The following is a 13973-nucleotide window of genomic DNA, read 5'->3' on the forward strand; positions in this document are numbered from 1 at the left end:
ACAAAAAAAGGAAATTATTATAAATCTGGTTCTTGTATACATAGGGTGATAGGTGTGATGCCCTCCAACCCTGGGCCCAGGCAAACAAATTCATGAGGAGCAAAAACCTGTTTAACCCCTTCAGTGTTGCCTTCTAGTCCCCCCCACCCCCCAAAATCAGCTCCCTCCCACCCCAGACCAAGGGGCACATCTAAGCTTGCCCCTGGCCTCCAGTGGCCCCAGTTCATTCTAACCCTCCCAGCCCCTGCATGATTACAATTTTCTGTTGATAGAATCACCCATCAGGCTCTGCCTGCTTCCATCATTAAAATGCTCCCTTCAGGGTATTCCCCACCCACACCCTCTAATACTGTGCCACAGGGCTCTGTGCCTAGAGTGATGTGGGTACATACACACATTAGCCTATAGCCTATCGTCTCCTTCAAGGGAGGACAAAGAGGTGGCGTTAATTCCTTAGCACCTCAATACTGCAGCTTTGCCAGCACTCCCTTGAGGCAGTCCCAGGGCTGGACATATGCCATACCCAACTCCAGCCAATCCCCAGGGACCCTTACTCAGCTCAGCTGAGGGCAGAATTTCACATTTTGTTTGCCCTGCATAGGCAAGGAGGAAAGTAAAGGCCAGGGGCTGGCAGAAGCTGGTCCAGACCAAACATTCACACACATTCTCTCACACACACACACACACACACACACACATAAATATAAAAGGAGGGATTGGGCAAGCACCAGCACCTCTGCCTAGTTGGTGCAGGTGATCATTAGGAAGCTCAGTCCTAGGCCAGGCACAGGGCAACCAGCCCAGCCAACCCCATTATAGACTGGGGCCAATGCAGCCACAGCATTCCGGTGCTAAGCCCCTCAGCTGGGAGGTCAGATGGTTGCTGCCACATGTCCAAGAATGGCCTGTCCTTTCACTAGAGCGGAATGCGATGAGGATGGGGTGAGAAGATGATGGGGTTGGTTATTTCATTCCTTTTCTTTGTACAACTTCACTGTTAGAGACTTCAGAGTTCTAAGTGTCTGCTGTGCTGTGGAATCCCAGAGGGTTCTTGCCTTGATGGCTGGGAATCTCTTGGCCCCTAGAAGCACCTACTCCATGATGGCCCGGTATAATGCAGGCTCAATATAATCTTCCCGGTATCTTGAGTTGATAACACGTTGCCGTTTCTTTTCCTGCTTAACCTCTTTTTCCGTGAAAATCTCGTTGAAGCGCATGTCTGAGGCTACTGACTACAGAAGAATAGGCAAGCCAAATGAGCACTTGGTGGCCCACCACCCCAAGAAAAGAAGGGACACATCCTTGCCTTGCTCCCTCCCTCCCAGGCAGGAACGAAGGGCACACCAAAAACACACACTCACCAGTCTAGACTTTACTCTCTTGGGAAGCTCTTCGTCCAAGGTATACACATCATCTCTCTTAACCACAAGCTGTGAGCCATCCTCAAACTCCACCTACCAAGGAAAGAAAGGCCTTATGGCTAGGATATCCCTGACTCTCTCCCTGGTCCATGATATACACTAGCAACTTCCTGCAGTCACAGGAAGGATTTCGAACACTGAAGTGAGGCTGTCATATCTGAAGCCAGACTTGGCAAACTGGACAAAGGGCAGACCCCTAGCTCTGAAAAGGTTTTTTACCTATCCATTAGCTCTCTCACGAGCAAAGCCTCACCTCAGGCCCAAACAGGAAACATTGAATCAAGTAACCCCACTCCCCAGCAAGAACCCTTGGCTACCTGGTACATCTGGATAGCATGAGAGGCCACAAACTTGGCTCCATAGACTTGGCCATCTGTCCATCTCACTTGGACCACTTCCCCTTCAGCAGGAGGACCCAAATGGAGACAGTCCTGGCTCTGAGGAAAGAGGAAGAAGGAGAGTGAAAATTGTTTGTTTTAGAATTGATTTAAATCAATTAATCTCAGTTTTGATTTCTAATAGAGTAAATATTGATAAACATAACCCACAAAAATACAAGCTCTTTCATGTCATCAACCTTTAAGAGAAAACCAGAGTCCCGAGATCACTGTTTTCTAAATTAGAGTTAATACCACCTACTTCTCAGGGTTGGTAGAAGTAAAAGAGATACCTAACATAAAGCACATAGCATAGTGCCTGGCACACCATAAGCAGCTTAACAACTCATAGCTATCTAGTGCTACAAATACAACTACTATTCTTTACTACAATTTAAATCTACCTTATAACTAATGAATATTCCTTTAACAACTAAAGTGCTAATGTGGTATAAATGTGGGAAATACCTGATTTGTAAAAAGAAGAAATGGTTTCATTCCTCTACCTTGGTGCCTAGTCTAACACATGAAAAGGGAGGGTGGGGATAGGGGAAACCTGAACTAAATCCTGAACACTGAGCCAGGAAACCCAGGATTGGGTCCAAGCAGGGCCTCCAGGGTCTTGGGTGTTGACAACATAAGCAGGCTGGGAGTAGACATCGCCAAACAGTTCCCACTCAGCTCCAAAGCTCTCCACTGTGAAGAATCAAAAGCAGATTCCATACATCTACCAAGAGGACATGGTATAAGAGAGAGTTGGGTAATATTCCCAAAATCACATAGCTAATAAGCAGTAGAGCTTTAATTAACATGATGGTTTGATGGTTTGATTCTAAAGCCTAGGCTCATGGAATCCACTGCACTATTAAGATAGTTTAGACTGAAATATAGGCATGTTTCAAGAACTGCAGAAAACCCTGATACCTACAAGTTTCTAGAGGAAGCCAGGTACTCTACAGCACATAATTTTCTTTGCAAAGAAAACACCAGTACAGATACCTCCTCCTGTTCAGGAAAAAAAGGGATCATAGACCTGGGCTAGAAAAGAGAGGCAGGCCCTCAACCAATCTGCCAGCCAGACCTAAAAATACCATCTCCACACCCCATAGACCCCCAAACAACCCAAGAAGCTCCTTGTAGACATTACCACTATGTCCTCGGGATAGAGATTGTCACTGAAGGAGCCATCATCAAAGTTGACTTCATAGAAGGTTTCGGTGGTAAGCCTGACCACCTCACACTGGTAGAAGCGCCCATTCTTATGCTTGCTAATGACCTTCTGGCCTGCAGCAATGCTCTGTAGAGCTCCCTTGGCACGCTAGAAGAAAGAGAGGCTTAGGTTACTCCCACGTTGAGTTGACAGACGTGGCAACTGGGGACCAAGATCACTGGCTCCTTTTTTACCAGGGAAAGGTAAGACTGGAATGAAAAAGTAAAAAGGAAAGTGACGGGAGCTGCAACAGGCCTTTCAGATACCCACACCCCAGCCAGGACACCAGTATCATATTTTCCTCCATAAATTTGGGTCTTCCTAAGCTCCCAGTCCACAACTGGTCCTTATACCACACTGTCCCACCCAAAATTCCCAGAAGATTCCTATGACTTCCCTATTGTCACCAAGAACTGATCAAATAGCACCTATAACACACATCAAAGTAGAGAATCAGCATGTAATCTAAGGCACAGGGTCCCCAGACAATAGATCTTAGCTCCACATAGATCTTCGCATAAGCTGGCCCCCCAGTAAAAGACCCTGCCATCTCTTCACATCACCCTTCTCATTCTGAATGGACACAAATGGGATCACAGAGCACCTGGTAGCCTCCTAACTGGTCTTTTTGATTCTACCTTTGCCCACCTTTCTTCCCAGCAGCCAGAATCATTTTTTCAAAACCTAAGTCAGATAATGTTACTCTTCTGCTAAGTATTTTCCAGTGGCTTCCATCTTCATGCAGATTAAAACTTAAAATTTCACAAAGACCCTACATGATCTGGGTTTCCACTACCTTTCTAGCCTCCTGTCCAATCAATCCTCCCCAGTCCACCCAGGCACTCTGCTCCAGTCATGCTGTCCTCCTTGCTATCCTCTGGACATGGGTGCCAATGACATTCTCACCTCAGTTTCTTTGCACTGCTGTTCCCTCTACCTGAAATGCCAATCCCCAAGTTATCTGCACATTGGCTCCCTCACTTCCGAATGTAAATTTACTGATGCCATTCCTTACTGCCTCCTCTCCCATTTCCCTTATTTTGCTTTATTTTTATCCACTGCACTTTTCATTCCCAGATATACTATATGGGCCAGGAGGGCAGAGCCTTCTTTGTCTTATTCATCTAAAACTGTGCATACCATGTTGCAGATAGTCAATAAATATTTGAAGAATGAATGAGGGAATGAAATAATCAATAGTATCTCCAATTTTCTGAGAGCATCAGCAGTTTACAGCAGCTAATTTAATGAAGTAGAATCACAAAATCACTATACTGTTCCACAACAAATGCCTTTTTCCCTACCACAGTTGGGACTCAATGCTACCTCAAGCTTTTACTCCTCCAGAATTTCATTTGCACATTGAGTATTTTTCCATCTTCACAAGCACCTAATCATATTCCTGACTACCACAGTAAGCCAACAAGGACTTTTCTCTAATCCCAAAAGGCAGAGTAAAAAGCTCTGGACTGGTGCTCTACTGTGTTCTTCCTTTTGTTAATTTATTTACCACACTGTATGGCAAGACTTTATGTGACTGTCTCTTCTTCTAGACTATGAGCTCAATGATGGCAGAACCTGTATTCTGTTGAGTACTCTGCACAAGACAAGTGCTTACATAAAAATGTTCTCATCTCAATTCAAAAGGATGTTTTTTGAGAAATATCTTCTTATGTGTCAGGACCGTGTTAATCTAATCTTTATCCAAAATTAATTCAGTAGGAACTGGGGGAGAATCCTAAGACACCGCTTACTTAATTTTTCTAGTTAAATGTCTTTCCCATGTGCTACCAGGACTTGTACATTTTTTTCATCTACTAACTCAAGCCATCCAAATGATAACCTGCATCCATTAAATAGCTATAAGTTTTTCTTCTACTTACCTTTCTCTAGCTGAAATGAAGAAACTCCATAAACTTCAACCCCATTCTGATTACAGATGGTGGAAGGTGCAGTGGGACACCACTGATGCTGCGATATCCAGAAAGGTCTCAACCCTTCATTGCTTATGAGTGTAATGTCACACACAAGAAGTCAGGAGCTCAAGAGAATCACCTAGACTTGTCCCTCCCTGGGACAAGCTCTGATCTCTCTTCCCCAGTCTTTTACAGTAGGGGCTTTACATTAAGACAAACTAGGAAGGGATTGTGAGATGTAGTAGAATACGAGGTTTTCTTTTGTCTTACATAAACCTTGCTCAGAAATGTCCACTTTTGAGCTAATCTGGAGATGCCTGCTGTACTAGCTTCCATGTATCCTGCTGGATAACAACGAAATACTGCCAGGGCAGTATCTACAATACCCCAAACCCACTCATGTTACTTAAGAGACTAATATTACATGGGTTGCTCAAGATCTCACAACAAACACCCAGCAGAGCCAGGATTCATCAGGCTTCTGACTCTGAGTCCTATGCTCTTCTCTTCCTCTAGAACTGAACCATCAACCACCCTACTTTCTTCCTTTTATTTCTGATCTCTGGCAGTTCAGGTGGCCTAAAGGGACCCTCTCATCACTCTTAAGCTACTGTTCCAACTCATCCCAACCCATCTCCCATTTTCTCCCCTCCCCCATCTACAATCTGGCTTCTGGCCTGATTACCCCATGGAAACTTCCGAGTTTGGGGTACCCAATGACCATCATACTATATCTCTCTTCTCTATAGCATGTGGCCCTCTTATCCTCCTCCAGGGGCTTGCTGGACTGTGGTGTTATACTTCTCTCACCATTTTCACAGTTGCTTTCACTGGCTCATGCTCTGCCATCTGCTCCATATACTGGGAATCTCCAGAGCACAATTTCTTAAGAGAATTGGCTTCAACTATCCTATTAAATACCGATAATATCCAAATCTTAACCCTCACAGTTAATCGAGCTGCCTGCTGGTCGCTCAACCAGCATGTTCCAAAGACCTCAAAGTCCACCCATCCTTTCCTTTTTTAGCCCTCCTCCCTTCCCCCGCAAAATAGCCCTGCTCTATCTCAGTTGCTGATCACAGTTAATGACATCATCATATTAGCATCCTTTCCATCTCTCAAGGGAGTAACCTGAGTCATCTTCAATTCTTATTCATATTCTTGTTCTCTTACTCCGTGCATTCTCCTCTCCCAAATCCTGTCAATTCCACCCCTTGGAGGATCTCAGGGTTAGATGTGAACCCAAAATTCTGTCTAAAGCGTCCTGTTTCAGACCTCACTTCTTTTCTAGGCTAACTGGTCTCCCTGCCTTAAATTATTACTCCTTTAATCTTCTCTTCAAATGACCACCAGAGTGACTGTTAAAAAAATTCAGCTGAAAATCATAACATTCAAAAAGTGCTCCCATCTTTAGAACAGAATCTAAACTCCTAAGTATGGCAGTCCTGGGCCCTTATCCTCTAGCACTTACTTGACTTTCCAGCTTCATACCCTGCCATGTTCCCAGAACCAGTCTTTCTTTTTATTCTTCTGGGCCTTGCTCATTCTGTTTCTGAAGCTTTGACTGCTCTCCCATTCACAATTCTACTTATCATTTAAGACTCACTTCAAATGCCACCTTCCCCAAATCCTTTCATAACTCCTCTAGCTAAAATTAAAATTAAATGCTTCTTTCTCTGGGCTCCTCCATTTAAAGAGCTTCAATAATCTGTACTGTATGGCAGTTGATGGCTAACTGTTGGGAGCTCTCCCCACTAGTGCAGAACACTTACAGAGCTTCTGCTGTGTCACCAATGCTGTGCTAAGTAATAAGAACACCCAGATTAATCAATGGACTCTCAAAGGGAGAGTGGAGGGGCCAACAAGTAAATAGATAATCACAAAGAATCAACCACAAGCAGTTTGGTGTGCTTATGAAGCACACAGAAGGGAGGAGAGATGGACAGGGACCACATTTTAATCCCTTACTCATTTGCTCTTTCCATAAAACACAATGCTTGATGAAATACTTGCTGACACAATAAATGGACAACATCCAGAGAAAATGTTCCTGAAAAATGTCAAAGTGATTCCAGAACAGCACCCTTCCTTACCTCCAAATTAGGAATCTTGTGCCGAAAACAGGTAATGAAGACGACAAAAGGCCAGTCATCAGGCTGCATCATCACTCCGGCAGCCTGGGCACAGCTCACATGGAAGGCAGTTGGGCAACGACCATGAGAACACTGCACACAGCAGCCAGCAGTTCTTTTTCTCCGCTTCTTACAAAAGACACATTTCTGCAGTACAGAAGAGGCAAGCCAGTTATTCCAGGAAACATGAGTATACCCTTCTCTACTGCTCCCCCAACCACTTACATGGAGCAAATGAGCAAGAGCCAAACTACCTTCCTGAAACACAAGGGCATACACACCCTCTTTAAATCTCATGTCCAATTATGTTTGACTTCATTTAGTAAATTTAACCATAGGATGAGAATCACAAACCCTGACAAAAACCAAGGGGTAAAGAATGGCTATTGGGCCGAGCAAAGATGCCCTCAGAAATCCTATGCTCTCCTCCACCCAGAGATTTGTAAGAAGGGTTGTTTTGTTGAGAGTTCACAAACCCATCTCCTTCTTCCTTACCAGTTTGAAGCGGGGCAAGGGAATTTTGCTCACGTCCACTGGACTTCTTTCTGCAATGTTGACAAACCTTGCTTCCAAAATTGCCACAGCACATGAGACATGGACCCACCTGCAAAAGGCAAAGGCTACCTTAGTCACCTACGGATCCAAGGTCTTGTGGCTTTCTCTTCTATTGTCAGCCTGCTGATAGTGCTTCCTCCCTGATCCAATGCGACCCTTGACTTCCACCAGTAAGTTTCTGGGGCCCAGCAAGCAAGAAACAAGTGTCTTGAAACTGAGTATATGGAAACGGATCCCCATCACACTGCCCTGGGTTAATGCACACAGCAGCTTAACCCCCAATTCACTCACACTGTTACAAAATGAGCAGAGCCAAAGCTAGTTGACTGCAGCAGTTTTCAGGGAGTGAGAATAAACTGAACAGTTCCACAGAGACCTCTTTTACCACAGGACCTGGGTGATTTCTAAAAATATCTCCAGCTGTGCCCCAATCACAACTTTCCCATCTAGTCCACTGCCCAAACCTTTCCCCCAAGATAAAATGACCTCTCCTTTCTGCTCCCTTATTCAAATCAGACACATTCTTTGAGGGCTGGCCCAAGTCCCATTTTCTCTGTGAAGTGTGTTCACTGGACACCTTAGAGATTTAGAATAAGTGCTGGCATTTTAGGGAACTGACAGGCAGCAAGATGAGAATAACCAAGATGGTAAAAGTTCTTGAAATTGGGTCAGGTGAAAACCTACAACAGCTGGTGTTAGGGCTACATGGAAGCTGTCAGCAGTACTGGCAGGGCTGTTAATGTGGGAGTGAGAATAGATTTGTTTTATGTGGCCCTAGAGGGCAGACGAAGGGTTAAAAAGTAAAGGTGGGAATCTCAAGCTGGGCCGTTTTCACTCCAAATAAGAACTTTAACATAGATGTCCTGCAATAGAACACCAAACTTCAAGTACTGATGGCACATGACTTTAAAGGAGCAGAAGCAGCACAGAGAATGGTCTTCTATGTGAGACAGCCTAAAGGGGACTGCTGTGAGGCAGAAAGCTGGACAGCAGGCCACTACAAGTTCCTACAGGATCTTAGCTGGAATCAGGGTATCGCTCACTGACCCGTGTGTGCTATCCCCTAGACAGCCAGCTCTTCCAGGGCAAAAACTTTATCTGTCCTATGTTTGTATCGTAGAACAAGTAAACAAAAGATCAGCACAAAGACACAGCTCAGTAAAAATGAGCTCCTTGATAGCTAAGAGGCTCAGCTGAGAGCTTAAAAGTCAGAAACTTCTGTTGAGTTGCGTAAATAGTGGGTAGGCTTAACTGAGCTTGCCTGTGCCATGGCCACCACTCTAAACTGGTCCCACCTGTGACAAGGTAACTGCCCTCTCTCCTGGCCTACAAAGTCCCTCCATCAACTTCACTTGGCCTTTGTAAGTCCATTCTTAGCTCCTCCAAGAGGAGGACGTTACGTTCATCTTTGTCTCGGAGGAGAACTTAGAAGAGCTGGAAAGGTTAGGACTGCTTGGCTCCCCATGAAATCCCATTTCTTAAATTCATCTAAGAGATGCTATCACAACTCCAAGCAATGTGCTTCCCAAATCCTCATCAGTCATTCAGATGAACAGCCTTTCCCCTCAGCATGCTGCTGAAAAATTAAGCTGGTGCACTCTGAGACACTGCTTAGGAAACCTCACCTGTCATCATTTGCTCTCTGCAAGGCTCCTCCTCGTAATGAACATAAACAGCAGTCCTGCCAAGAAAGAAGAAGGGATGAAAGTGGTTACCACCAAGTCCTTAACATACAATCTGCTCTCATCTTGACTTCCTTTGGGCCTCAACCCAAGAAAAGCAGCCTAATGACATGATGGGGCTTAGCCTTGACACCCCTGTAACCAGGACTTCCCTGAAGGAAGACAGAGAGGTCATGTGGGGCTAAAGTACACCAAGTGTTTGCTCAACTTAACACAATCCTCTTCACTGTTCCTGTCCATAGTAACAACATGTAAGCAAAATCACAAATGGTTCTCTGCTCAAACTGGAGGCACTACAGGGCTCTAAATGCTTCCTATGTGGAATGCTGCCAAAGTCTAGGGCATCAGTCAAGAGAGAGCTGAAAAATGAACCATCTGAGTCCTGTTCCAAGGCTCAACCCAATGGCTAAATTCCATAAAGAAGCTGCTGGTTCCTCTGCAAAAGGATCTCAAATTGTTCTTAAGACACAAAGGAACAAACACAGCCTCCAGACTTCACTCATGCCCCATCACAAGTGAATAGCAACTACGTTATGGGAATTTATTCGGAGAATACTCACTTTCTGGCATCACCATGTACTAGTCCCTATGCAGACTGCTGAGGATATAAAGTCCAATATGAAGGAACTCGGTCTCAAGGTGAAGACAACAACAGAGTGGGATTAAGAGCAAAGATGGAAGCTACCCCAAGCCAAAAGCCTGGCAAAACAAGGCATACAGTGTGGGAGTACTCACCTCCTCCAGGGCATTGGCTGAACACCGAGAACACATCCAGTCTTCAGAAGCCTTTGCAGGGGGGACCCCATAGCAACCTAACAAGGGTAGAGATAAGCAAATGAAAACCAGAGACCAGAGTCGGAATGTAGGTTTGTAACACTTTTCCATTAACACTCCCCAAAGGTACCAAATCCTATGGAAAATGGAATTCTAGAGAAAGAGCTCTTGGGGCTTGATCAAGGCAACACTGTGGCCCAATCTCAAAAGGTCAGAAACTATAGATTCACTGGTACAAACACTTAATCAGTAGTGAGAATTAATCTCCTCCTGAAATCTACAACCAAGAGAACATCCCAGAGTTGATTGGAAGAATAGACCCCAGGGGTCCTCAAAGACAATGAAATCCAGAATGAAACAGCAACAAACTCCCCAAGAACACAGAAGTAATCTTTGTACTCAGGGGTTGGGGGAAAGACACTGTAAGCCGGGAGAAGACCAACAGGTGGCAAAGATTTCTAATGAAAAGGCCCATGCTCCCTGGAACAGGACAAAAACCTTTTAAAAGGCAAGAGGAGCTTACTGGCATGGACCCGGACACTACACTTCTTGCAGGAGACAAGCATGCTGGTGCCATCCTCCTCAAGGTAAGGGGTAGAAAGGTTGATGTCCGTGCTGCAGCCAGTAGAGGTGAAGCACATCTCTGGAATCAATGGCTTGGTCCTCTGCTTCTGGGGGACTAAATCTGGAGCACTGGCACAGTTCTGACTAAGGCCTCCGAACTCAATCTAAGGGGAGAGAACAAGTACACACCTCAGTAAACAGAAGCCTATGCTGTCAACTTTCCACCTGCTTCATCAGCAGAACGCTAGCTCTCTTAGTGGTAATGACTATGTCTATGCACACCCCTAGCACCCTCTCCCAGCACAGCCATTATCCCCAAGCTGCTAATTGAAGTTACCTCTAATGACTCACATTCAACTTCTCAAAGCAGCATGAAACAAAGGCCCCAGGGGACAACTGAGAAAAAGAATGCAAGGTAAGAGGCAACTGGGATTTCAATCTTTCCAAACCAAGGGGTAATAAAATGCACTGTGATGCTAGCAGCTAGACAGCTATTGTAGGTTTCTCTATGTGCTGCACCCTTTGGGGGCCCATCCAGAGAGAGCACCCAGAGCAGGCGCTCCTAATGGGCTAGCACTGTTCCTCTTGTCCATGCCAGCAGATCCCTGAGCTGCAACACAGTCACATGGCCAGAGTCCCACCTGCCACTTCCTGGTTAGGAGCCCCTCCAGGATAAACGTTATGCCCATGTACTTCCCTTGGCAAATATGCTGACTACAAATATCTTTTGGTTCTGCTGCTAGATAGCCATCACCCCCATTCCAAGGGTGGGCCCAGCTACCTCCCAACTCCTAAACCTATGCCATCCACACAACTTTGGTCTTCATTCAGTAGATAGGCTGAAAGTAACAACCAGGTTATTCACTTCCCTCACAGGCATGAGGCATGTAGTAATTTGGTTTTGCTTTTCTACAATGGAAAAACATAGTGAGTTATTAATCCAAAGTATGTTGGTCTGAAGTTCCATTCTTTGGCAAAGCATGAACCTTGGTCCCTGACAGGCTCAAAAGCAACCAAGCCACTTTAAACCCCCATGGGGGGCTGGTTGGTTACCTGCCAACCTGTGCAGGTCCCAACCGAGACTGAGCTGGCTATCTGGCACATGCTGCTTTGAACGCCTTCCTAGCCTGGACATGAAGAGCCCATGAAGGTAAAGCCATCAAAATGTCCCAGGAGAGGACACAGCTGAGCTCAGCAACAACAGTGCTTCCCAGCCCCATCCCACCTCCTCAAACCCTCTGCTTCACCCCCTCCCAAGTTCCCTTTGGCAACCCCCAATGTGGCAATCAAGAAATCAAGAAAGGAGACATCAGAGGACCTGGATTTCACCAGAAGTTATACCGTAGTAAAGAAATCAGCAGTCTTTATGACCCACCAGCCTGGATTGAAAACTACCTGACAAGAATAATCACTGACTAGAATAACAAAAAAGCAGATTTCCTCTGCAAACAATGAAGTTGTGAGTTTTCCATGGCTTGATGAGTGTGTGTGAAAGAGGAACAGGGAAACCCCCAGAGGCTAGGCCACAGCCTCTCTCCGAAACATTCTCAAGTAAATAACCACATGGCTGGGTTATCTGCCTGGCAAAGCTTGACCAATACACGTTTGGGCAGGGAATGCTAGAAAAAAAAATGCCTCCCCTAGGACAACTCATGACAAGCTATGTACCACAATTAACTCTAGCTTCCCTCTGATTACTTCTCCTGGGTAAAGTAAGGGGATGGGGTGGGCTTACCTGATGGTAAGTCTGAAAGATCATACAGACAGCACAATGAGGGGCCTGCTGGGCCATGGTCTCATTGAACTCCTTTTCAGCCTCAAAATTAGGGGGTCGGTTCTGCCACAGCTGGCTCAGAGGCTTGGCCCAGGCCTCTGTCTCCTCAGTCTCCTCCTCAGGAGTCAGCTGTTCAGATGTCTCTAGAGAAGGAAGCAGAAATGTGAGTTAGCACCAGCACCTGCACATCTGTGGCTCCTCCTGGAGAGCAAATGAGCTGAGCCAGGACCGCTGGTCCTAGATTTGGACCAAACCCAAGGTCCTAAACAATGATAAAGGCAAAGGGCAGAGATTTTCAATAGATTCCTTCAATACTTGGACAATGTTGTGGGGAGTCCTGCATGCACCTCTTTCTGGCCCATCTTATTCATGATTCAGCCTGTTCTGCTCTCCCCTAACAGCTGCTCGCGCATTCAACTTGGCCCTTGAGATTCCTTCTGCCCAAGGGCAGCAAAGCTGAACACCATCTTCTCAGAAATCTTGTTTCTCACTGCCTCCAAAATACCAGTACATTAAGTCCTTTACTTTTTAGAAGTTTTCCCTTCGGTCATGCTGAAGGGAAACAAGGAAGAGAAACAACAGGGAAATGACAGACCTTAAAAGTTTTTACATCATGAACCTGGCTCAAGACTTTCCAATTCCCTCTGGAAAGATCATGCAAATTCTACCCTTTCAGGGCAGGATTCACCCATCCTTCTTGGCTCTGCCTCAGAGGAAGGCCAGAGCCACATGTCCAAGATGAACCTTCTTCCCAGCCTCAAGATGTAATGCCCTACCCCCCAAGGAACTGGGGAGAAATGCAGAAGTGCTGGACTTCCCCACCTGGGCTAGAGCTGATTTTCCCACAAACATTGAGGACTGCCAATTACATGAGCCGAGCCCTAGATCTGCGGGCGTTCCCCTGTGAGGCTACTTGCTGCAAGGGAGAGGCTAAGCCTATTTATAATTGTGCCTAGGAGTCCCCTCCAGAGAGCCTCTTTGTTGCTCAGATGTGGCCCCCTCTCTCACTAAGCCCACCCAGCAGGTGAACTCACTACCCTCCCCTCCTAAGTGGTGTGAATCCCCCTGGCAACAGGAAATGACTCCTGGAGATGAGCCTGGACCCAGTACTGTAGGATTGAGAGGATCTTCTTCACCAAAAGGGGGAAGAAAGATGAAGAAAAGTAGGATTCCAGTGGCTGAGAGATTTCAAATGGAGTCAAGAGGTCACTCTGGAGAGTATTCCTATGCGCTATATAGACAACACTTTTTAGTTTTTAGTGTGTTGGAATGGCTAGAGAAAAATAACTGAAACTGTCAAACTGCAACCCAGTGACCTTGATTCTTGAAGATGACTGTATAACTATACAGATTTGCATAGTGTAACTGTGAAAACCTTGTGACTTGCACTCCCTTTAAGCAGTGTATGGACAGAAGAGTGGAAAAAGGGGATAAAAATTAGATGAAGAATAGGGTGGGATGGAGGGGATGGAAAGAGTTAGGTGTTCTTTTTTGCTGTTATTTTTATTTTGGAGTAAGGAAAAGGTTCAAAAATTGATTCTGGTGATGAACGCACAAACGTATGATGG

The 13973-nt window shown here is 45.5% G+C and overlaps 1 protein-coding gene across 3 annotated transcripts in view; it reads right to left on the reverse strand.

The window, feature by feature from the left end:
- Nucleotides 1-201: 201 nt before the first annotated feature.
- KDM4A (lysine demethylase 4A) overlaps nt 202-13973 on the reverse strand; it is a 41812-nt gene continuing 28040 nt past the window's right edge. For 2 of the 3 annotated variants that reach the window (XM_037827466.1, XM_037827467.1), the window contains exons 13-22: nt 12367-12548; nt 10591-10795; nt 10029-10105; nt 9237-9292; nt 7552-7660; nt 7018-7203; nt 2946-3116; nt 1739-1858; nt 1362-1454; nt 1092-1232 (exon numbers count right to left, since the gene is read on the reverse strand). In XM_037827466.1, coding sequence (XP_037683394.1) covers nt 1092-1232; nt 1362-1454; nt 1739-1858; nt 2946-3116; nt 7018-7203; nt 7552-7660; nt 9237-9292; nt 10029-10105; nt 10591-10795; nt 12367-12548 — 1340 coding nt within the window. Of the gene's footprint in view, nt 1233-1361; nt 1455-1738; nt 1859-2945; nt 3117-7017; nt 7204-7551; nt 7661-9236; nt 9293-10028; nt 10106-10590; nt 10796-12366; nt 12549-13973 lie in introns of all 3 variants that reach the window. The other variant, XM_037827465.1, reaches the window with a different exon arrangement.

This window comes from Choloepus didactylus, chromosome 2, assembly GCF_015220235.1.
Source record: "Choloepus didactylus isolate mChoDid1 chromosome 2, mChoDid1.pri, whole genome shotgun sequence".
Lineage (NCBI taxonomy): Eukaryota > Metazoa > Chordata > Mammalia > Pilosa > Megalonychidae > Choloepus > Choloepus didactylus.